We start from the raw sequence: 26,919 nt of genomic DNA, 5'->3' as shown, positions 1-26,919 counted from the left end.
CAAGAAATACTCGAAATACACATAAATCGACTCATCCTCTGTGTTGTCTTAAAATTTTAAGAAGGAAAGAGGGTGTCACAATTTCTCTGTATACCTGAATGCGAAAACAAACAGACAAAAATATTATCCTTGGTTGATTGCTCAGGTTATGAAATAGAAGTTGTCAGTAAAATCAACAAAAGATATATGAAGACCTGGTTTCCGTAAAAGGAGTTTGAAGGTGGAGTAAGAACCTTACTATTAGAGGTTTAGTGAGGAAATATTATTATTATTATTATTATTATTATTATTATTATTATTATTATTATTATTATTATTATTATTATTATTATTGTAACCCGTGCCGTCAAAAATGACGGCAGAATTTTCAGAATTTTCCATTATGTTCATATTGTACATTTCTTATTGAAGTTCATTGCATCATTGATGCTCATAAATGTAATTAAAAAATAGACTGTATAAATGGTTCTTCGTCCTGGTCTTAAGCTATGGACGAAAAGTTAGCTGAAGAATAAATAGAAATAATTATTACCTATGCTATAACTGAAAATAACGGTAATATGCACAGTGGTTGCCATAAATATTGAAAAACTAGTATATATATATATATATATATATATATATATATATATATATATATATATATATATATATATATATATATATATATATATATCTCTCAAATCACAGGTTGACTAAGGTAACAGACCATTTTCTAGTCTTATCTTTATTCATTTTCTAATATTACCTTTATTACATCTGGGAATCTGTCAATAAACTTCATAAAATTATAAAACATTCTTAAATTTGTTAAAAATCAAAAAGCAGTAAAGACTAAAATTTACAATTACAAAAATATATTTAAAAGCAAAGCCCGCCGACCAACCTTCAGTTCAGAGAGACGAAGACTGAATGACACGAGAGAAAACAGAAGCAGACGCGTTAGCTAAGATACAGTTGGATCGAAGGGGTTTGGGTATTCACCTGGGGAACTAACTGCTAAATGAGCAACGACTCTAGAATGGAAAATTCGTGAGGGTTTTGCGTTTGCTCTATGATGCAAAAATCGTCTCTCTCGGTATGGGGTTTTGCAAACTTTTGCATGATTCCTGATATTCGAATGCTCAGGGTTGGGGAGCCTACTTCCTGTGCGAAAACTTATTCCACGATGAGAATCGATTCTGACCCTCAGTAACCTCTCCATAAATCCCACATATGTCCCAGAGTTACACTTTGGGCAAGTATATTTATATGCTACATTAGAGGTCAAGAAGGGACTTAACCGGTCTTTATACTTAAAGAAAGACCCAATGGTTAAGGGATTTTTCGGTATTGGTTTAATACTGAGTGCACTATAATGATTTTGTATGATCTGCATAAACCTTTTTCTGAAGGAGTCATCATGTAAATATGGGAATTTAGCATAAGTGACTAACTTTGGTACCGCGACAAATGTTTTAGTATCGTTGTAAAACTGATTATTAAGAAACTACGAAGCATCTTATGAAAAAGGGAAGCAATTACTCTTAAAATATTCCAAAAGGTAATTTATTTCCCGGCTGAAGGAATGCCAATTTGATGTAATAAAAATGCCCTATGGATTAAAGTTGACACTGAATTAAGCTTAAAATGATAAAAACATGAGTTGTAATAATTAGTTCCTAAACCCGTAAAAGTTTTCTTTCTAAAAACAGAGGTGTTAAAAGAACAATTCTCTCTTGTTACAAGTACATCCAAAAAAGGTATTGACCATTTTCCTCTCTTTCCACCATGGATTTAATATATATATATATATTATATATATATATATATATATATATATATATATATATATATATATATGTGTGTGTTGCACATATATATACAATATAATATATATATATATATATATATATATATATATATATATATATATATATATGTGTGTGTGTGTGTGTGTGTGTGTATATGCATATACATATATATGCATATATACACCATGTATATATATACACATATATATGCAAATACATATACTGTATACATAATGGAAAGTTAATTTATCAAAGCTTTGGAGGATGGAAAAGATTTATGTATTATTATGTTTTTGACGAATAATCTTGTGCGGCAAAGTATCGAAATTCTTACAATGCCATCTTGACTTATTGTTTTAATGAATTTCCTTTTTAAACATAATGCAATGAGTCACAACCAGTTAAGTTTAAAATACCGCAAAATTAGTAGTTCGCATGAAAACTAACTTTACACAGACTGATCAGAGAGATATATCACTAAGTAAGTTTTTGGTTAGGGTATCATAAAAATTTGTTCATCATTTTCCACTCTTCAATGCCCAGCACTTGGCATAAACATTAAACTGTATATCATAGGAAGGCAATTCATTTCAGTCGTGTATGATGCAAATATAATGCATACATCTCTAATATTTCAGTTTTGGTGAATATATTTTGGTAAATATAGATTTTTTTTTTTTTTTTTTTTTTTTTTTTTTTTTTTGTAATTTCGACTCGTCATTTTGACCTCTTATTTTGCGTTGTTTCCAATTTCTGAATACGCTGCAATGAAGTATAACTATCCGGCTTCACAATAGCACCAAAATCAGTGCCCTTGCATGCGGACTAACTTTACACAGACGACGATCAAAGAGAAATATCGCTAAGCTCAAACGCAGCCAGCGACATATGGGTGCACCGTGTTCGCAGTATTAACTTGAAATGAATGCCATTGAGTCTTATATATACAGTTTATTATTATTATTATTATTATTATTATTATTATTATTATTATTATTATTATTATTATGGTAATGTTTTGACGCACTTACTCCATGAAAATCTATTGTGTTTTACCTTACTTTCCTTTTAATAATAATAATAATAATAATAATAATAATAATAATAATAATAATAATAATAATAATAATAATAATAATTAAGTATATCGTAGTTTAACCAGACCACTGAGCTGATTAACAGCTCTCCTAGGGCTGGCCCGAAGGATTAGATTTATTTTACGTGGCTAAGAACCAACTGGTGACCTAGCAACGGGACCTACAGCTTATTGTGGAAAACGAACCACATTATGACGAGAAATGAATTTCTATCACCAGAAATAAATTCCTCTAATTCTTCAATGGCTGGTAGGAGAGTCGAACGCTGGGCCAACAGCGTGCTAGCCGAGAGCTAAACCCAACCCTCCAATGAAGAACTCATAATAATAATAATATAATAATAATAATAAATTATTATTATTATTATTATATTATTATTATTATTATTATTATTATTATTATTATTATTATTAGAAACATTAATGAAGTAGCCACTTCAAGTGAACTTCCTCTGTTTTATATCTCTGTTAACTCTCACTGTTTTCCAGTCAGTAGGTCAGACGAGAGAGAGAGAGCTCTCAATCAACAAGCGGAGAGCTGAAGCGTCTGTCCTCAAACGTCTCTTTATCCCATTCCTAAATAGACTCGTCCGGGTATCCCAAAGTCATAAATCTCTTCTGCAAACGCGGAAATATTCCGATCAGAATAGTTTTTAAGGGGTCTAGACTTGTTTTTCCTTTGTCTCAAGACCGGAGGCGAACATAATCGTGATGAGAAATGTCTTTTAACTTTGTGGTATTTATGGTATTGCAGCCGTAAGATGGTGACGATTAAATGATTTTCCACTCTTTATGTAATATGAAGGAGCCCACGCACATACATTCATATTCATACACATTATATATATATATATATATATATATATATATATATATATATATATATATATATATATATATATATATATATATATATATATATATATATATATATATATATATATATATATATATATATATATATATATATATATATATATATAATATGAACTGCTCACGCAGATACATACGCATTCATACACACACATATGTGTGTGTATGTATGTACACGTATTATTCATTCTTGTACCGCAGCCAGAATTATTTTGTGTAGGTTTTTTTACGTATATATTCATTTAGAATAAACAAACATGTGTAAGTTATTTTAAGACATTTCTCAGATATTCCTGGACAGTGCCTAGCATGAAGGCGAAACTAAGGGATTTCAGTTCGTATTTCCTTAGATAACAGTAAAATGCATTTTGAGAGAATGTAATACAGGGCTTTTATCCGCCTATGGGAGGGGGACTTTCCTTACAGAACAGTGCTGATCGAATTTCTGGCCTATAAAAGCCAAAAACGCTATTACGCCTTTTAGGAAGCTCTCTGTCTCTGTCTATCTCTCTCAAGTGGACGTCTGAAGCATTTCCATTTTGTAGCTGAAATATCGATGCAATTTCGCGGGTGCGGTTTTTTCGAAGAGGGCGGAGGAAGGCCAGGACTGCAAGCTTTTTTTTTTTTTTTTTTTTGTGGCTTCATACAAGTATCGATAATCTGAAGTTCATTGGGATTTTATTTTACTTCTGTGCTATTTTCACTTTCGTTATTTTAAGCGCCCTTATCCCAGACCTCCTGCACTTCGCTCTATGGTTTGGGAGGTGATAATCCTTCTATTAATGCTACTGCTTTCGGCAATTATATATATATATATATATATATATATATATATATATATATATATATATATATATATATATATATATACATACATACATACATACATACATACATACATACATACATACATACATACATACATACATACACGTGTGTATGTGTCTGTGTAAATTATAGGCGTAGCACGGAATACTCCATTGCGAGTGTCCGAAGTTGCTTGTTTTCTTTACTTATACAGAGCAGCTGCTCAAGTAGCAAACATTTTTGGCGTCTGGAACCGACGTTTGACACCTCTGCTAACAATTCTTTTGTGTTCTAGAACTTTCTGGGAAAGAAATCAAGGAAAGGCGCGAAAGAAAACTGGGCTGTAAAATTAAGGTAGAGTTGTCGAGGTTATTGAACTTGCGTCCCCAAGTTTTTCTTCAAAGGAAGTGTTTGCTGATTATGTTAATTTAATGGAAATCTATGTTCACTCATAATCACCTCTGATTACAAAAAAAGGGGGGGGAGAGAAGTGTGGGAGGGGGTTTTATACCGTGTCTTTCGAAAAGGGAGATTATAGAAAGCAAGAAAAATAAAAACAGGGAGGGACTTTTAACTTTTGGGAGTAGATGTAGGTACTATTTGTATATCATTAATTGTTCAATTATGTATGTATCTCCTTATTTACATGCTTGGTTATGTATATTTCATCACTCGCTCTTTGCAAGTGACCCGATTGAAAGCAACAAGAAAATGAATTAGAACCATTAAGCATTCATAGATATTTTATGAGTTTACCGATATATTAATTAGCATTAAGCAAAGATTTCCCAAAATGTATACACCTAACGAATATTCGTTCATACATAATTAATGTTTAATGAGGATTTGCCCAAACATTCATTTACTCCTCATAAATATTTCCCAAAATACGCGTTTGATATTTCACCAAGATTTCTAAATTTCCATTGATATTAACGAACATTTTCATACATATTGTTAATATTTCTGAAAAAAAAAAGTTTTTGTACACAATTTAACGAAGTATTCATTGAATTTTTCATATAACGAAGAGTTTACCAAAATATGAAAAATAATTCACAAAATTTTTTAATATTCCATTGATATTTAACGAACATTTTTCAACCGTATTTTATATATATATATATATATATATATATATATATATATATATATATATATATATATGACTATTTATCACATCATGATTCATATACAATCAGATATACAAACGTCCTTTAATATAATTCACTCTACCTCGGAAATAATATATTTTCATATATATTACCGAAGGGGAATTTTAGTTGATAATAAGTCCACCGTCCCGTGGGATCGATAGCGACGGACGAGGAATCAGGACTACAGTGACGCACTAACGAAATCGGCCACAAGATTTCGTTTTCACTTGATTCCTCGTCCGTCGCTGGTTTTCTGGACTTATTATCAACTAAAAATTCCTTCGGTAACAAAATTTCACCAAAACTTATTTGTAGGACACTTAACGACGTATTCATCGAGTTCTACCAAGAATTCTCTAAAGTACCCACTGATGTCTAACTACGATTTCCTTTTTAACGTTGCAGAATGTGTCTTGCCAGCGGTATGGCGAGGGGCATGGTTCCATTCGGGAATGGCCACGGTAAACATAGACGAAACTACAGTCTCTTCCAAGGGCACCTGCCTAGAAAACGACCGAGACCGGTACCTCTTCCATGACAAGTAAGTCTTGTAGAAGTCTTCTGTGTGGTGGTTCTTCTCCTCCCGGACAACTGAGTCCAGTATTCTTAGTATTGTCGGGGACAAGTACTTGTTTTTTTTTTTTTCCTGGATTCAGGGAAATTTTTCTTTCAGTAACTTTTAGTGCAAGTTAACATAGTTTGTTTTTTTGGTCTAAGTAAGGAGGATATATTATTTTCAGGTAGATATGTTTGCTCTTTTAGTGACTAGTTAGAAGATTTCGTACGTTGAGACAATTCAAGATAGTTTTTTTAATCACTAAGGCGAGTTAATATATAGGCTATACATACATATACATATATACATGCATATATATATATATATATATATATATATATATATATATATATATATCCTTTTCCTCAGAACAAGTAAGTAGACATTTTGCTTCTCGGAAACTCTTTTTACCATTCTTTTTTTCATATCAGGTGGAATGCTCACTTGTGTGATACGTCATATATAGGGACGGATGATGAATGCTAATGAAAGCCATTAATTCAGAGGTCACAAAGATGATTGATACTGTTGAATGTCTTTAATTCAAAGTCTAAAGCAAGTTTTCATTTTATGTGAGATGATCTCACTTGAAAGTTTTCACCGACAAATTTTGGCTTCACTGACCGCAGTGTATAAGAATGTTAGTCATAACGCACAGGTCCAGTGTAATATAAATTGAGTTCAGCAATTTTTTATATTTTTTGGCGTTTCGGTTTTTTTATCCGCATGTTAACCTCTTTCCTACAAGGAGAATGAAGATATATCATAGACTTGGCATTACTCTTGTCCTGCAAAAACAAACATGAAAGTGGCAGTTATTGCTGTTATTACCTCTGTGTGATTACCGCGATCGACATTGTAGTTTATATGACTTTCATGTTGCTCTCAAAAAAGATATTCGTTTGATAATAACCAAACTTGACTTTCTTTGAGGTATTTTCACCACAGCGAATTATAAAGTTTCGGATATCTCTTTACTTGTCCCGATCGAGGCTTGTTTTGTCGAAGGGAACGTTGCTAACTTTCTGCTTGGTGGTAAGCTTATCTTCAGGTATTATTATACACGTGCAAGAACTTGCATGGCCGCTTTGTTGTCGGTAATGAAGTGGATTCCTTTGAATATTGAAGAGGATACAGTCCTTTTACAAAATGAAAACGTTTCGTGAAATGTTATGAAATTTTTTGGTATCTTTCATCCACTTCATATTTGCTATCAGGTTTATTATTCATGCCAAATCTGAATTTCAGTGTGAACCAGAACTTAGGGTTATTCCATCCTAGAGAAAACCGATCCATTCGCCATGAACTTCGAGTGTTCAAGTTTTGGAAAGCGTATAGAATTTGTTCCTCCTCCTTGCACGGATTTATGCTTTCACGGAGATGCCAGAAAAGTATAGGCGAAGGGAGGGTGCGAATCCTGTGATACACTGAATGAAAGAGCGGCCGACCTCTATATCTTTCCTCCTGTTCGTGCCTGGCCATGTGACCAGAGCCAGTCTTGTGGTGGTAAGTACGAAGCCCGTCGACCGACCACCTAAACGTCGACGGTATTCCGGAAGTTATTTTATTGACGACTGAAATTTCGTTAGGATGCAAAAGAAATTAGAGTAGTTAATGTTTCATTAGGCTGTGATTGAAGGGCTGTGATTCTTAATAGAATCACACGAGAAAATAATCGTCTCTCGGTAGAAATAGATTGAAGTTTTGCATTAAAAAGTACAACTGTTTTTGTGGCTGGACTCTTCACATAAAAAACACTGCCTCCCCACCCCCCGTCAGCAACGTTCTTTTTGTGAGAAGAGAGAGCATTTGACATGGCCGATGGTGGCGTTACGGACATTATCTGGCGAGATGTACTCCCATCGTCCCGTTTTATTGTGGGCTTGATATAGCGGATGTTCCTATATGATATTGCACTTGCTGTTTCCCAGAGTGGCTTTTGCGTGTTGAAACATTGTCTTCACCCATTATTATTCTTAGTAATAATATAACTCTTATTCAGTTTAAGAGCTATTATTGTTATTATTATTATTATTATTATTATTATTATTATTATTATTATTATTACCAATAACAACAGTAGTAGAAATAGAAATTTATATACAGGCAGAAAATGAAAATGGCTAGGTTTCAAAACACAACCTTCATAAAGTTGACGGCCATAGAGTTCTTCTCCTACCTCATGCAGTATCGTAACAAAATCTTATACTCTTTTAATTGAAATTATTGATGATCTCTCAGGCTCCATTGCCTGTAATCTTTCATAGATTTCTAATTTTCATGAGTAAAAACTTAGATTTTATGCGTTTGATCTCCATTTCATTATATTAGAATTCTGTAGGTCTGTGACAAATATGCTGCATCAGTGGTCATTGATTCACACACACTCGCACATATATAAATATATATATACACACATACACACACATATATATATATGTGTGTGTGTCTGTCTATATATAATACAAATATGTAAATATATATATATATATATATATATATATATATATATATATATATATATATATATATATATATATATATATATATATATATATATATATATATATATATATATATATATATATATTTAACTGAAAGTGAACTAGTGTCTGGAGAGAAAAGCTGTAAAGGGTAAATGAGGTCACCGCTCTAATACTCTCTCTCTCTCTCTCTCTCTCTCTCTCTCTCTCTCTCTCTCTCTCTCTCTCTCTCTCTCTCTGAAATTACGAGACTCGTTTTAAAGCATCATTTGTTTCTGGGGCATACTTGAAACCACTTGACTTCGTTTAGCAACCTTTCGTTTTTATATAGGAAGTGAAACAAATTGAGACGGAAATATTTCCACTAATGAATTGTGCACTTTTTTTCTCTTTTTATCTTGAAGGTAAAATCATGCTCATTTGCGCAATTCAAATAAAAATCGTGAACTAATTTTTCCTTTCATTTTGTGAAGGCTCAGTGATGGGAAATTTGGCCTTTGCTTTAAGGCTGATATTATTTTAGTTGTTATTAAAGTTATTGATTTCTGTTGTTGCTTTTGGCGCTTTTTATTCTTATGTTAATGGGAAGGGAAGGTATATATTGCAAGAATTGAAATCTTAAGATTATGTAAAGTTTTGATGGTAAACTTCATGGGGTAACTTACCATCAGTACAGCCAACGAGACTTCTGAGTCACGCTTAAAAACAAGAAAAAAAACAAAGAAAGAGAGAGAGGCCTCATAATTCATGTTTTGACGGAATATTCAGCGTCATAAAAAGGGCGGTTAAGAAGTGACCTAATTCTTTCAAATAGGTCGTTAAGCGTCGAGGGCGAAGCATGGCGAGGTCATTAATTTGAGTGAGTACAGCTCGTTAAATCCTCAAGGAGAGAGCATTCAGGGGAGAGTTGGGTCCTTCCAGATTTGTATCACACTTCGTTAAACTCCTCCGCCTCGCCTGCCTTCGTCTATCGCTTCTAAAAGCACTATAACCTCTGCGCCACTTCCACGAACTTGCAGATCAAGAAAAAAAAACATATAATATAAGAGAAATTTTAAAATGCGGGGTACAAATTCTTTCATTTTAAGTGGTCAGAATGAAAAAGACATTAAGAAAATCAAGTACTGATTAATATTAAGGCAAAAATAGTAAGGAGTAAAAGTTTTCTTTATTTAGATATGATCAGATTTGCAAATGAGACGAAATGAAAAAATTTTAAAAGAACTTCAACCACCGGAACCACCTCGACGAACTTTCGTGTGAGAGAAATAAAAAAAGGAAGGACAGAACTTGATTGTGTTTAAAAATGCTCGAATACATAAACAATAAAATACAGACAAAAGCTGTAAAGTAACCATAGCTAAGTCTTGTATGTAAAACAATAAATAAGAGTAAAAAGGCGTGATAAGAATTTCATGGGTATAAAATAACAAAATTAAAATTGCGGAGTTTAGAAACAAAACGAATGGCAAAACAAATTACTATTTCTACGAACTCACATGTAAAATAAATAAAAGTTAAAATTTCGCTGGCTCTGAAAAAGCCCATGGAAAAAATAGGGAAGCACAGTACAAAAAAAAAAATTAATATAAAAATAGTATGTATGTTGGGCTCTAAGTTCTCTTTTAAGGAAATACGAAAATGTAAAATAACTGAAATAAAAAGAAAAATGTTCAGTCAGTCTTAGCTACATCTATTCAACCATGGATCGGCAGTAAAAAGTTTACCTCGCTTGAAAGGATCAAACAAAACAAAACTTTTTTAAAATAAGATAATAGCAACTAAATGAAGCGCGCCAAGTTTCTTTACATGTTTCAGTCGTACTTATGCACGTATGTCCGATGTCTGGCTGTATGTTGTTAATATCTTGGTGTCGGCTGTTAGATACCAAACGATACTGAGTCACTGATTGTTTGAGACCAGAAGGCCACAGTAGGTCTTTTATAACCTTTTAACGTCTAACCACATTTACATGCTCTCACTTGAGTGGAAGGCTGGAAAATGAAGAAATTAGAAATGCTGGATTGGTAAAGATTATTGATATGATATGATATGACAGTCGAGGCTGAGATGGTATGGGCATGTGGTAAGATGAATGTGGGTGAGGGTGGAATCTGTTGGGGGTAGAAAGGATTAGATGGTGTGACAAAGTAAAGGAGAATTTGAAGTAGAAGGATTTAGTGAAGGAAAATCCTTTCGATAGAAATAGTTGGAGAAGTGGCATCGATGCAACCGATTCCTTATCTTGAGAATATCGGTTGGCCTGTGCTTGTATAAGGTCCTATTAATGTAAAGTGTATTAGTATGAACTTAAAGTGAAATGTGTACTTACTTTTCCATATACAGGTAAAGTACTTCCATCTTGGCACTCTAGTTTCTGCAGTACAAATAAACTAAAGATAATAGAAGTAAGATGTCTTAAGACCTCGTCGTCCAATCCAACCCATCCATTCACACGCCACCTTTAGCAGCTCTCTCTCTCTCTCTCTCTCTCTCTCTCTCTCTCTCTCTCTCTCTCTCTCTCTCTCTCTCTCTCTCTCTCTCTCACTGCAAATTGAACGGCAAGTTAATGCATGTCCTTGTTAATTGCATGACCCATGAGTGACCAAAACGCATTCAGGTAATAGAATAAGTAACTCGTCTTAAGGAAAATTAAAAAAAGTAATTTTCAGATCTAATTCTCGCGTAAGTAAAAGTGGTTATTTTAAGGCTATATTTCGGTATGGAATGTCAAAGCAATATTTTTCATATTTTTTGTGTTCAGGTAGTCTATAAATACAGATGGAAATTTTAGAACACTTTAACTTTTTCGTAGCTTCCTAACTTGTGCATGTAAGCATACTAAACTTCGATAATAGCTTAGGGACCTTTCCAAACGACGCATGACCTCGCTGCGATTCAATTTCACGTTTACCCAGGGAGCAAGAGTCCATGCGGCTCCTATGTTGACCTAATCTAACAATAACATCACGGGAAATACATATTTGTCTTCACATAAAAGCCACTACAAATATTGTAAGTATTCTTGAAGAATAAGAAAACAACTAGCAACTTCCACACTTGAGACTCCAGGTATCCTATTTACCATACGGTGATGACCACTTTAAGGAAATAGATGTAAAGACAACGGGAAGAAGATCAGAGCCATGCACCATGTTCCTGGAGATGACGAAATGGTAAAACATGCTTAAAGGAAGGTGTACGTACCTGAAGGATACCCAGTGTCCAGCTCTGGTTCGAAATCATAATCCATAAACGCCTGCCAAATGGAGAGGCCTTTTCCCCTTGCATTCCAAGCCGAACATCAAAGACGCCGCCGCCCTCGACCGTAAACGTAGACTTACAGCCACACAGATACAACTCGCTGGCTTGTCTCCTCTCCCCCCCCCCTTCTCCCCTCACGACCCCTTGTCAACCCCTCCTCCTTTTCCTCCTCAGCCTTGTCCTCCTCCTTACCAGCCCCCTGGGGAGACGCAAAGGGCCACGTGTGCCACACTTAATTAGGCATGAGAGCAAGATTCCCCGAGCGTTTATTACCTCTGAAGTCATGCGTCGTTGGGCCCTGGCGAGTCTACAGACTTTCTCGTTAGACTCCCATTAAACACTCAACAACGTAGTATAATTCGTCATATCATAGGATTATACGGAGAGCGAGCCTACGTTAACTTGTGTACGGACTGTAGGGGAGGACGAAAGGGGCTTGAAGAGAGCTTGAGGGAAGATGGGAGGGAAACAAGCTTGCCTGTTCTTGTAGATTTAGCCAATCTATGGTGGCACGGGCTCTTGCTCCCAGAGCGACCCCTGAGAAGGAAACTGTCGTAGAAAGTCACAAAACGAAACAGATTTTGAGATGAGATCTAGCTGAAGTGCTTCAACTTATTTTAGACCGAACAGTGAGAAAAGTAAGGTACGTACGTGAGCATGCGTAGCCGTGTCTGAAAAATTATTAGAAATGTTATTCAGATTCAAATTATAAATGGTATTCAGTTTCAGGTTTTGCTGATCGATGCCTAATGTTCCATGGGCGTCTCCTCATTGCAAGACAAAGAGATTTCGGAAATATCCTTTTTTTATGAGAATGGTGCATGTTCATTGCTTTCTTTTCTTTGCATCTGGGGAAAAATATCCTTTAATCTTCATCTCTAGGAATTTTGAAGAATTAGAATGAGACAGTTTTTCTGTTGAAGAAAATCGCTGTCAGCCGATGAAATTACGTTAAGAGCGTGAAATCGCTTGAAAATTTATATGAAGGACACTTGATTGCAGGAAGAAAGTGAATACATTTGCAAAAGGACTGATAAGATGACAATCAAAACTAATTAAAAGATAATATTAGGGTCAAGGTAGGCTACTTAATACCGAAAACATGCAAGGGAAATTGGCTGACAAAAACACTAAAGAAAGTCGATTAAAGAAAAAATTTACTTGTACTCTGCTAATAATACGGAAAAATAATGAGTGAAAGGGGGTTTACTTACAGCTTGAAAAAAAAATCAAAGGTAACCTATTACATACAGGAAATTAACATGATATAGGAGTACGTTATATACAAAAAGAAACTAATATTAAATTACTAAATCCTGTGATCAGAAATTATATATATATATATATATATATATATATATATATATATATATATATATATATATATATATATATATATATATATATATACACACATGCATCCATACATACACACACAGACTGTAAGCACTCCAATGCCACTAGGATTGTTTGCAATCTATATTGTCACTACTACCTGGTGACTAACCAAAGAGAGAGAGAGAGATTACTGAAAATTTCAGGCTATCGTTAATCGCTCATCTTCGCATAGCTCTCTCTCTCTCTCTCTCTCTCTCTCTCTCTCTCTCTCTCTCTCTCTCTCTCTCTCTCTCTCTCTCTCTCTCTCGTGTTTTGAATCTAAAATGCAATTTTCTTATAATAGGAAGCATAACCTTTCAACCCCTTTCGTCGCGTACTTTTTATAGAGTGGGAAAAACAACCAGAAGCGAAAGCAAGTTATTTAAAGATATTTTCACCGGTCGATTGGCCAATCGGCTTTCATGCAGCCATTTGTTTCATCTTTTACCTATTTATTCTGTACTGGCGGTAATATCAGCTCACCTTTTGTTTTCTGCGGTTGATTTGTCAGCAGTTTCAATCTCGACCTGCCATGACGAAAAATAGTCACTTCAGATTATGACATATCCTAGAAAAAAAATTGTCTTCGAATTATGACATTTCATAGTGTTAATGCCCTCTTCGGATTACGCAAGACCAACAAGAGGGATTCTTTCCATTGACTCACTAAGTTTAAATTCAAAAACGTAAATTAAGAAGAATCATTTGACGAAGTGGAAAGTCATTAAGAGATCAGATAACAAAGGCCTGGACTATGAACATGTTTTAGCCTCTTACAAAACCTTTTAATCTATATCTCCAAAGCGCGGGCATGTAGTTCAAAAGATTTGTATGTATACGTAAATATTTTAACCGTTCTTTCTACTGGAGAATCAGATCCCCAGTGTTCACCTTGTGTGCTTGGGAGAACGACCTCTATTTACAAACTCAGTCGAGGTATTTAAGGCAAGTAGCCTTCGTCCCCCGCATATCGAGGTAAAATCTGTAATTAAGTACACCTTTCTATTCAGACACCCATTTCATGTTTTTCTTTTTAATTCCGACATTCATGATTCTCATTCAGTAATAAATATTCTTGAATATTGCTTTAATTAAGGACTTCTTTTCATTCACACGCTCATTTTGCTTTTTTGTTAATTCTAGCTTCCATGATTTTCATCCCACACCAAATTTTCTGAAATACTGATTTAAATAAGGTCTTTTTATTTTTACCCAAATTCCCATTTTATATATTTTATATCCATCTGTCTATCTATTTATCTATATATATATATATATATATATATATATATATATATATATATATATATATATATATACATACATATATATATAAATTCTAGCATTCATGATCTTCATCCATACCAAATATTCTTAAATACTGATTTCTCAGGAATGAAGCAATTCATCTCATATCCTCTTGAAAGGCTTAAGGTTGGAATCCAAACATTGAAACTCGTAATTGCTCACGTGCAATTGCTCATGACGTTAATTGAACGAGTATGCCACTTTTGCCTTAACAAGAGCACTTAATGAATTCAACGCCATGCCATTGCATAAAGAGAACGTTCGATTTTTAAGTTTTTCTTTGCATGTGGAATACCTGCGTGTTTTTTATGTGCGTCCTTGTAGCGTCTACGTACGTCAGTGTGTTTGTTTTGAGGAAAGAAGTCTTCATCACTGAATGGGAGGGTTGTTCTTCCGATTGAAAAATCTCCTCCATAGATGTTTTATAATCCGAGCGACCACTCGTGCTGAGGGTCATTCTCGAAGGATGAAAGGTACCTCGACTCCAAGTCCACTCCAGAGTTAATGATACCGAAGGGCCAGAAGTGGTTCTGGGAATAGCCTTAGGCTAAGGGAGGCCATTGCAGATAAAAGATTGAGACCAGTAGACCTGGCACCGCCAGTCCAAGATAAGAAAAAAGTGCCTCACTTCAGCTGCATTGATGGCAAAGGTAAAAAGGAGGTCGCCCCGTGCCCGTCACGGCAAAACAGCGAATGTGAAGAGGAATGCTCTGGGTATGGGTAGCTTGTTGCCAGTTTTAGTGCGATATGTGTTTAGTATATGATCAGAACCGTCAGTGAATCACGCGTAAGCTCGTGAATGTATGGTTTATGGAGTTATGTAACTGCAGACTTTTGATGTATTTAAGTGATGAAGGACAGTCTGACTGACTTGTAAACGCTAATAAGAAATCAGCCATGGTGATATGTCGAGAAATTATGATAAGCATAAAAATGATGACTGGGAGTCAGTTTTGCGGTTGCTTAGTTAATGAAAATGATTTCATCCAAAGTTGCACATATTTTAATATGAGGGAATTTTCCATCAAGTATCTTGTTTAACTATTCTGAATGTATTTCTATGCTTCCAGTTGCATACAGTTTGTTACGTCACATAGATTTATGAGTATTATTCTTGGAAAAGTTGTCTGTGTTTAAAAGAATCACCCAAATCCCACTAAAAATAAAATATGATGCTATGGAGAAGAATCTAATCATACATTAAACCCCTCATTGTCTCATGTTATCCCTAAAGGTAAAGTCAGCACTACAAGCGCGCATTACAGCTCCGGAAAATCACTGTTTTAATTCTTGTATGTTTATTTGTAGCACTATAAGTGAGTCAGCAGTATTCGAGTACATATCCTTGAGAGAGAGAGAGAGAGAGAGAGAGAGAGAGAGAGAGAGAGAGAGAGAGAGAGAGAGAGAGAGAGAGAGAGAGAGTCTTTCAGCGTCTTGAGATCTTTGCAAAGTGAAGGTGCGTTCAGATGATCACCGAATCGTGCCGGAAACGGTGTTCCCGCATGGAAAGTTATGGATCATCACTGGTTCGAGTCTTTCTCTAATAACAGGCTAGAAACATCAATTCACGAACCTCATCCAGAGTGAAATTGCCTGATTTTTATTTCCCGGTAAATGATGGTCGTGACCGACCGACGGAATGATTCACCAGAAATGGGAAGTCAGTCTGACCATAGGGCCACAATCAGGGTCACGATCGAACCATTAGGTCATAATCAAGGTCACGCATGATTTGTAAACGAGATCTTTTAAGGAATATTTTGGAGTCAATTGATGTCTCGATAGGTTTTCCCCTCAGTACCGAAGTGCTATTTGTTGTTTATGGTTTATCACTCAAATTTCGAACGTTTGTACTTATTTCCTTTTTTTTTTTTTTTGGAGGGTGGGAGGGGGCCGCTGACCTGGAACCCTGCTTCCTTCCCTTGTTCAAGTATGCCAGCTTTAGTGAGTTGAACACCACTCATTGATTTTCTTTCGTTTTTCTTCGCTTTTTGCTGTGAGCCACAAAGTGTCTAGCAATTTATTTTCTCTTATCTGAACCTATCACAATTTTAGGGTTTCTCAGACCTTTTTGTATATAAGAACTGGATGAGAATGTTAACGCACTGAAACCGTCAGGGACTGTATTTATATCTGGGACTGGCTAAAACCTTATGAGATTCTGACAGGGTATTCGTCATTTTTCAAAGCCGTCGAATCTGGTGGCATGAGCATAAAAGGAGGAGATAGATATTTAGATTGCTTACATTCATTTCAGATTCAAGGTTATTGAAAGTCACGAAGGAAGTTCCTCTTACTAAATAATTCGAGGATCTCTCTCTCTCTCTCTCTGAAATATCAGGAAATCGCGTGCAATGACTTGGGACTGAAAACAGAGTCTCCCCCATCGCCGGTGAGCAACTTCTGCGATTATCGTCGGAGATAAGTCCGTAGAGCTGAGCAAACAAAAGGCAGGAGAGAGAGAGAGAGAGAGAGAGAGAGAGAGAGAGAGAGAGAGAGAGAGAGAGAGAGAGAGAGAGTCGGAAGTTTTGGGAGAAAAGCAAATGTAGAGGAGAAAACTTTGCATTATGTCTGTTGTACATGCAATCTTTGCTAAGGCCAGACGATGGGTGGAGGGGTAGGGGGTTCTTTCGCCCGATTTCTTGAGGGCTTGAGATTTCGGGATTTTGGGATACCCTGGGTACTCCCCGTGCTGTCCTGGGGGCGTGTGTCTCGAGGAGGAGGTGGGAGTATGTGTTTGCTACCGATCTCCTGTCGACATGTTTATAAACATTGACATACTCCTCAAGCATCACATGGAAAGCATTCAGAGTTATGGCCGTGTTTGTCTGCTTTGTGCAGGCTGTCTCTCTTTATTTGGAAATCTTCGATACTTTTAGCATGACGTCCAAAGCCAAACACGAGCGAGCACTTCCAGAAGACTTGTGAGATTTACATTCAAGATCGTAGTTTAAGATGATCGATTTGTATATCATCGAGAGATTAAATTTTTCCTCCTTAGGAGAGGCGTCTACAGAAGGGTTGAGCCCTCGTCTTCCCAACAGTCTGTAGGGATGAAGTTGTAGCCCCATTGACCCCTGCTGATGCTGGTTTAAATGGTGGGCGGCAGGCTGTATATATAATATATATATATATATATATATATATATATATATATATATATATATATATATATATATATATGTATATATATATATATATGTATATATATATAATATATATATATATAATATATATATATATATATATATATATATATATATATATATATATATATATATATATATATATATATATATATATATATAATATATACGCACTTGTGGTCTTCAAACTTTTTGCAGACCTCCATGCTTTTCTTGCTTTCCATGTTGTGCTATGTGGTCCTCCTATTTTCTTACCCTACCTTCATCAGCAACATTTACTCCAAAATACTGATAAAAATCAGGCTCTCTCAGTTTCCGCAAGTTATGCTAACATTTATTACCCATGCTTCCTGGCTTTCATTCCTCTTTTATGATCTTCCCTTGTTTGCACTCGCTTTTGACATTTCTCCTGGCATTCACGTTCTTTCGCTAGTCTCTGTAGTTTCTTTTCTCAGTCAATAGTTAACAGTGCATCGTCTACAAGAATCAGTCATTCGGCACCCTTTGGACGACTTGTTTTTCCACAGTTGTCCACCTACACATGATTTGGGACATTTGGTAATATATATATATATATATATATATATATATATATATATATATATATATATATATATATATATATATATATATATATATATATATATATATATATGCGTCTGGACAATACTGAGACAAAACGACACGGCAAGCCAGTACCTTTCTCATTCTCAAGTCTAAACCGAAATTTTACAGATAATGAACTTTTTTTGGAAACTACAGTGACATAATTGATGGTTAAAAATAGGAAGAAAGTTAACATATATTCTCTCTCTCTCTCTCTCTCTCTCTCTCTCTCTCTCTCTCTCTCTCTCTCTCTCGTAGATCATTTCTTTTTATGTGTACACTGCCTTTAATCTTTCGTAATATCGAATAGGAGTAAAATATATCCCGGTAACATTTAGTCAACCATATCGGAAAAGGGCTCGGTTGGTTCAGATAGAGAGACCCAGAAAGGTTAACAAGTGGCGCTCTATATCTCAGGATGCCAGGTACCTGGCTTTCTGGTGAATGCTGGCAACATTTTCATTGTTGACCTTTGCTGTTGCTCCCCTTTTCCTTTTATTCGTTTTTTACGATTTTTCACCCTTGTTTAATCTTTGGGATTTCTCTTTCCCATTTATCCTTGGAACTTCTTTCCCACCCTTGCAATTGTAGAGGAATCAAATAACAAAATGACAGTCAGATATTTCCCGTGTCTATAGGTATAGTATCTTCTGTAATACGGTTGATCCCACACAAAGAGGATTAAAGCCTATAAGCGCAGGGAAAGTGGGATCTGAACTCGTGCTGTAGAGGATTAATCCGCATTCATGATGCTTTTACTTTGTTTGATGGTTTGTTTTATTACTGCCTACGTTTGCTCTTCTGTTGTTCAGTGTTTAGATTAGAGCAAATTGGATGGCTCTCCCTCTCCTGTGATCTTCGGTTTAAATCTTATCTCATTCGGCTTTCCTGCCTTTAAGAGTCAGTTCGCCAACTGATTTCACTCCATCATTTCAAGTAACGCCGATTCCAGGCTTTCTTTCTCGCTTTATTTTTGCCTCTCTCACTTTTTGCACCCTGCGAATTGCATCCTACATGTATGTTTGTGCAAGTGCGTTTGCATGTTTGGACGAGAATGGACCTAGATGGGGTTTTTTCACCTTTCACGTCGCATTGTAACGCCTGCCCCCCCGCCTTCTCCCCCACCTCTCCAGCTCCTTCTCTATTCTCCGATGACCTCTGTTATTTTTTATTTTTATTTATTTACTTTTTTATTTTGCTTTATCCTATTTCTGCGGTGACGCCGTTGGTGCACTGCACTTGAGAAGGTACTGCAGGGGCGACTGCAGGGACCCTTTCATTTCCAAGGGGAAATGTTTGGTACATAGTTTAACACTTGAGGATTTTAATTTCGCCATGTTACGTGAAGGTTTCTGTCTCTTCCCCAATCGGATTTTGCTACCCGTTTTTAATATAGGATTAAGGATGTGCCTGCTTTGTTTCATTTCAGGATTGCGTGATTTATATTACTGGTTTATTGTTGGTGTTTTTGTACTTTTCTTTAAGACGCAAATTTGTGCTGCTTAGAATCTTATTTTACATCTGTTTATAACATTTAAATTTGTCGTTTTATAATTTTTTTTTTTCTGACTGATGTTTTCGGCTGTTTTCACTCGAATCTCCAGCTTGGTTCTAGGATCTAAATGTTTCTTCATCTTTTCAAATTATGTTCAATATAGAGATCATTTTGGTCTAGATATTTTCACTTTTCCCCTGATTTGTAATCAGGTCAAAATTGCTTTTCCGCGATCTTCATTGCTTCCTCGTAGATAAAAAAAAAAAAAAATACAGGATCATATTTAACCTTAGTTTATGGTGTGGCAATTGCTGGCTCTGCATTGCTATAGCGTCGCTCATCCACCCAGACATATTATTCATACACTGGTAGTTTACCGGATGTAATTAATTGTACCGGTCTCATTTGATAAACCATTGTCCGCCAAGGGATGCAGATTCATCATGTGTCGAATGGGATTGTCTTTTACCTGTTGATCATAATGGTTCATCCTTTGATAAATAGTGTTCGTTAACGGGTTCTCACACACATATTGATCTCGCGCGCGCGCGCGCCCGGACATTTTGATTGGGTTGTTGACCCGTTTCTGCGGACCAATTATATTCTTTGGTTGTTAGTGACGTCCAGTTTGCCGGCGTTTTTTGCTGTCAATGTTGATCACATGTTGATAAGTATTTATTTTTGAGTATTACAGCGGCCAACGTGATATTGTTTTTGTGTTTTCCATCAAAAGCAAAGCATTTATATACTAATGAATATTTTTCATTTGTTCAGATGACAATTTCACTGTACTTTTTGGCTCAATTTGAAATATTTTTCGTCTAAAATGAGGAAAGGGTTTCTCTTTTACCAGGAATTACTGTCATTTGTCAGTAGTGAAGACTTTCCTGCGCTATTTCTTCTGCGTTTCCTTAATGATGGCGGCTTTGCTACGTTATTGGAGATTAGGAATGTCTCTTTGTTGTGTCCGAGATGTGCACTCTGAAAGATAAATCTTATTCAGAATGGAAAAGTCAAGTCTGGCAAACGGCTGTTAGTCACCCTCGTTAAGGTTATTAACCTTATCTTTGCCTCTTGAGGCAAAACTTCATTTGTCTTCATTGCTTCCTTTTCTTTTCCTCTTTTGTCAATATAGTCTCCAGTCGTTGATTGTTTCCCTTGTGGGGTTCACTTCCCACCATGTCCGTCCTTATTATATGATTATCCTTGGGCATAGACTGCACGCTATCATTAAGTTGCCAGTCCCATCGGTGTTTGCAACTGTGTAATAATTATCCAGTGAGTAAAATGATAATGGTTATGATATTTTGGCCTCACATTTATGAGCGCGATCGAGAGGATCATTTTCTATTCACTCGAGGGGAAACCATTTCAAACACCGAAGCTTCACTTCAGAGTTGTGGTTAAACAAATTTTTGAATTAACAAACTGAACAATGAAGGTTTCTGACAACAGGAGGACAATTAGAAAGCTTGCTCTGTTTTTTTTGTTTTTTTTACAAGTTTGCAAAAAAAAAATAACATCACTTCCATTTCTTGCGCAGTAATATCACAACTAATTATAGTTATACTATGTTACCTTCGTAACTACTACATATTAATGTGAAATATACTATTCTTACTCCATCTGATTTCAATGGGAATAATAATGAGCTGAAAAAAAGAAAGAAGTAAATCATAATTGCTGACCATTTTGCCAGATCATCCAGTCCAAATCGATAGATATAACTGCGTGCACAAAACATCTATTCATATTGGAGGGAAGTTATTCATTCTGAAACTATATATTTATGAAATCATTTTGGGGGCCGTTTTGAAATTGAATATCTCGCATCAAATATTTTAGTTTGTGAATTTCTGGGTAATTTACATGATTGGATAAATTTGAAATGCAATGAGCACACTTCATGCAAATGTCCATCAGCAAGGGTTTCAGGCACCGGCGAAGCTTCGAGTTTAAGAGTTCGAGCGTTTCATGAAACAATTCGTCGAGTCTTGATTACGGAGAGGAAATGATTCCCTCAGCGTTTCATTTGGGGTTCGATAATGGCCAGGGAATTAGAATACTTCGGGAGCTGTTACATTTCGCGACGCAGCTCTTGATCTCAAAAGGGAAATGATGATACTTTGAAGCTTGTATCGAGGCTTGATTAATAGCGAGGATTTTTTTATTTATAAAAAAACCCGCGTTTCATGAGACAATTCAGTCATCGGTGCTCATAAGTTAATTATGCTTCTTGTGTTTCATAGTCTAATAATGGTGGGTGCACTAAACTAAATTAATGAGTTTGTGCATTCCGTGAAGCAGTTCCACAGGTCATGTCAATTCATTCATCTCTTCTCTTGCTATAACAATGTTCGCTTTTACGGGTGAGTCTTACTGCTATACAGCTGCGTATGCAGAATAATATATATATATATATATATATATATATATATATATATATATATATATATATATATATATATATATATATATATATATATATATATATATATATATGTGTGTGTAATCTGAAACCAAAGAATGAACGTGGCAGTGACTTGTTTTGGTTTTTTATCCTGAGCCACTCACAATTAGTGGACTATTGCTAAAAGTGCAACTTATATTACACAATAAATTTTTCATTGTTTGGCAATGTGCAGAAAATTATATCACCAGAAGCCGCCCACTTTAAAAGCGACATGCTTTTTGACGGATTTCCATTTACAAATTCAGCACTACTGTCTTATAAGCGATCCTTCGCGTCTTCCCAAAGTCCCTTCCACCGAGCCTTTCTCTTCACATCTTCCCGACCTCCCTCCATCATTCATTCTTTCCCTTCATCACGACCTCCGGCTTCCCATCATCCTCTCTTTTTTCCTCCCTCACTCTTTATAATCCTCGCCATGCGGTATGATCATGCAATGTTTGACGTGTCAATAATTATCCGCGTTCTAATTGCTGTTCCAAATGTTTGCTAATTCTCTGTAACCGGTCTGTCGGCAAACGGGAAAATGGATTTTTTCCCCCTTCCCTTTCTTTCTCTCCTTCGTCCTTTCTTCTTTCCTTCTTGCTTTCTTTTGGCTCAATATTAGGTTAGTGCTTTTTTGGGGCTAACAGTAACCTTCCAGAGATTAGTCCATTACTCCGGAGAGACTCGGCCGTTTACACTGGATAATTTGGCGCCTCCCGGCGTACGGGGAATCACGCTGCCAAGCACAAACACGGAGAAAGGGGAATCTGTACGCACATACGTGTGTGCACGCGCGCGCATTGCAAACCATAAATTCACCCACTCTCAAACGAACACCGAGACACACAGATAATACTTACACACACACACACACACACACACACTGGAAAGCAGACACACAAGGGTACACAATTTCCCATGTCCACAAAGTCATGCGGCTTACTTAGCTTTACTTCGTCAAGGGTATGAAGCACAAACATAAGAGACGCTGAGTACCTGCATACAGAAACGCACTAAAGCCAATACACAAACACGTATGCAGACACAGTCACACAGCTCTGAAACTTGATCATTATAACCTCTTCAGGCAGTTTTAACCGAGAGCAGTGAGACACTCGGATACAAAACACGCGCTGACTCACAGGTAATCAAACTCTAATGCACAAAATTGCCCGAATTCTTCAATGTCTTTTCAGAGAGAGAGAGAGAGAGAGAGAGAGAGAGAGACCTTTCTCATACAGGGAAACAGAGTTCGTTTGACATAAACGTACCACCAGATTTACACATTTAAAAGCAATGAGTAAAAGCCGAGAGAGATTTGGGACACTAAAAGCAACTGCTGTAAATTGAGCAGTATGCAAACAAAAAGCGAACGTAAAGATTTAAATGGGAACCTGAAATAGAAGAAAGAATCTCGAATTTTCTTTAATGGAAAGCACTATTTGAACACACCAGTAGAAAATAAAATGGAAGAATTCGGGAGGACATTGCAATATTACAGTGGTTAAGCTGCGGGTGGGCTGATAGTGACATACTCAAGACTTAGTTGACACTGTTGTCGTATACTGATTCATTCATGGTAGATGTCATGCGTAAGTCTGTTCATCTTTTTATTCTGTGAGCTTTCATTGTAGATTGTTTAAATGTATAGGAAAAATTTTTAATGATTTTAGAATATTTCTTGAAGTCGGGTACATTTGCTTTCAGTGCTATTTACAGCCTGTAACCTCATTTTGATGAATTACCCATCCATTGCAAATAGTGCTTTTCTGATTAATAAATTGTAATGTAAACCTGATAATGTTTGTTAAAGCAACTAATCGAATTTCCGCGTATTACCGGTGCTTAAAACAAGAATTTTCTTCCAACATAATGTTCAGACTTACCCAGAGTTTTAAAAGGCTAAAACTATATTGCCCTCGATCCACATTTTTTGGGTTTAAATTTAAAAATGTGTCTTGAAAAGATTGTGAAGAATCTTATTTTTGTAATTATCGAATTATTTCCATGAAGCCTTTCACTTGTGGGAGGGGAAACTGTCTGTTAGTAGGAGCGAGAATTTTTTTCTCTCAAACACTAAATAGACATTACATGTAGTAAATTGTATGGGGGTAATTTTTAGAGTTCTGTTTTTCATGCGCTTCCCTTCCATCAAGGGAAGATAAGAACACCACCTTTTTCCTGCAAATCTCGTGGATCATGGCACTAAGGTCAGCATTTTTTAAACAGATATGTCACTTCGTCCTCTCTCTCTCTCTCTCTCTCTCTCTCTCTCTCTCTCTCTCTCTCTCTCTCTCTCTCTCTCTCTCTCTCTCTCTCTCACACACACACACACCTTATGTCACTTCTCTTTCTCACCTGGATGTGGCATTCCTTGCATTATATTTTTAACCACTTCTGCTTCTCTCACGTATTTCTCTCCTCTTTATTCTCTCCTCATTTGTTATGCTGTCTCTCGTAAACCCATCTCTCATTACTCTTTTCTCTCTCCCTATTCAGACCACTCCTCTCCGCCACGCGTCTGCCACGTTCATTAACCTTCCATCTCCAGCAAGTGTGTGGATCTGTTGTTATTTTTTATTTTGGATTGCGGGCAGAGGGGTTGGGAGTGGTGGACGGGGTGGAGGAAGTGGAAAGTGTCAGGGGGGCCTCGAGGAGAGACAAGGGTGGGGGTTGGGGAGGGGGAGGTTGTAAGCTGCTGGTCAGTGGCCTCTGTTTGTTGAGTCAACTACAGCTGGAGAGAGAGAGAGAGAGAGAGAGAGAGAGAGAGAGAGAGAGAAGTATAAAGACGATTTGCTACATTAATCCGATATTACCGGCTGGGTGTCGTTATGATGAGAGTGATGAAGTAACTATGATCGCTGGGAGAGAAAGTGTGCGATAGAATGGGATTGGGAGAAACTTGGAGAGGACACGTCCTAAATTTAATAGATGTTTAATGATGCAGGGTTGAAGGTGTATTGAAGGTTGGGGGCACAGGTGGGAGAGGTTTCAAGAATGTTACCATTAATGGTTTAATGGTTTTGTTTATGGAGAAAGCTGTATCTTAGAAGCAATGGTTTCCAGGTAGGAGTGGTTCACTTTGTTCATAAACTGAATTATTATTATTATTATTATTATTATTATTATTATTATTATTATTATTATTATTATTATGAAAAGTCACAACATAATTGCTGAGAAGAGCGCCTGTCCATGTGACCTTGCGTTTAGATGAAAAACAACGCAAGATGAATAAGACAATTTGACTCGTACCCTTGCGTGCATCTTTGTTTTATAGGCATTCTGCGTACCGTCACGCAAACAAATACACAGCGAAGTCGCACTTAAACTGAATCGTACCTTTTAAGAGGTTAGTTTATTGGACGACCCCTCCTCCCTCCTTTCCACCTTTGTAATCCTCGGAGCAGGATGACATCAGAAAACTGGTCATATATTAAAAAAAAATGGCCCAAAGGGGAGAGAGCCACGTAGTTGAATTGTTCCTATCCTATGCATCTTCGACTGAATATACTTATTTGATCTCTCTCTCTCTCTCTCTCTCTCTCTCTCTCTCTCTCTCTCTCTCTCTCTCTCTCTCTCTCTCTCTCTCTGATGAAATTAACATTTTCTTCCTCTTTCTTGGAGACGAAATTTAATAAAATCCCGAACACAAGCATAATTATTTTATTTTAAAGAACGGCCATATGTATTCTTTTTATCTTTGTTTCTCAAAATATCAAATCGTTTGGATTGTTTACTCATAAAAGCAAAATTATTTCGAAATAAATAACTGTTTGTACGATAATTTCATTCACTTATATATTCATCTGAATTCCAAAATATTTGGACTTACCAATTTTAAGGAATTTATAAGAAGTAAGTCACATTATTTTTATGTTTATTTCCTTTTATTTAATACCAAAATTTGTGGTCTGCCAATTTTTTACGAAGCATAAGGAATCAGTCACAATTTCTGATTAATTATATACCGAAATTTTTGGTCAACTTTTTTTTTTTTTTTATGTATCCCGTCACTTAACTCCCCCCCCCCCCCCACTACAGAAGACGGAAAACCTCCATTATCTAAAATGATCTCAGAAATGAGAAACGTCCTAACCGGATAATTTCTGTTGCCATGTCAGCGTTATTACTTGGGAATTAATGGAAGTTTTCCTGATTTCACGATTGGCTTCTCGTTCCATAAGTGTTGTTTCCCGGGGTTGCAAACATTCAGAATCGTTTACTCTGTTTTTTTTTTTAATTCTTTTCATTTACAGTCACGGATGTTCTTGTGTTCATGAAGTGTCAGTAATAATTAGAGTACAGAGAAAAGGAAAAGTAAATAGAGAAAATATTGAATGCCATATACTAATTATAATTATATGTATGAGTGTATATATATATATATATATATATATATATATATATATATATACTATATACTATATATATATATATATATGTATATATATGTAATTAGTATATATTATATATGGGAGTGTGTGTGCGCGCGCACGTGCG

The 26,919-nt window shown here is 35.9% G+C and overlaps 1 protein-coding gene across 2 annotated transcripts in view; it reads left to right on the top strand.

The window, feature by feature from the left end:
* The window catches only part of LOC136842511 (uncharacterized), a 796,050-nt gene that overhangs the window by 552,884 nt on the left and 216,247 nt on the right, over window positions 1–26,919 (top strand). For both annotated transcript variants that reach the window (XM_067109916.1, XM_067109915.1), the window contains exon 3: window positions 6,132–6,267. In XM_067109916.1, coding sequence (XP_066966017.1) covers window positions 6,132–6,267 — 136 coding nt within the window. The remainder of the gene's footprint in view (window positions 1–6,131; window positions 6,268–26,919) is intronic.

The sequence above is a fragment of the Macrobrachium rosenbergii genome, chromosome 10 (assembly GCF_040412425.1).
Source record: "Macrobrachium rosenbergii isolate ZJJX-2024 chromosome 10, ASM4041242v1, whole genome shotgun sequence".
NCBI lineage: Eukaryota > Metazoa > Arthropoda > Malacostraca > Decapoda > Palaemonidae > Macrobrachium > Macrobrachium rosenbergii.
The sequence above is the reverse complement of the archived record's forward strand: the minus strand, read 5'-3'. Positions and strand labels throughout refer to the sequence as shown.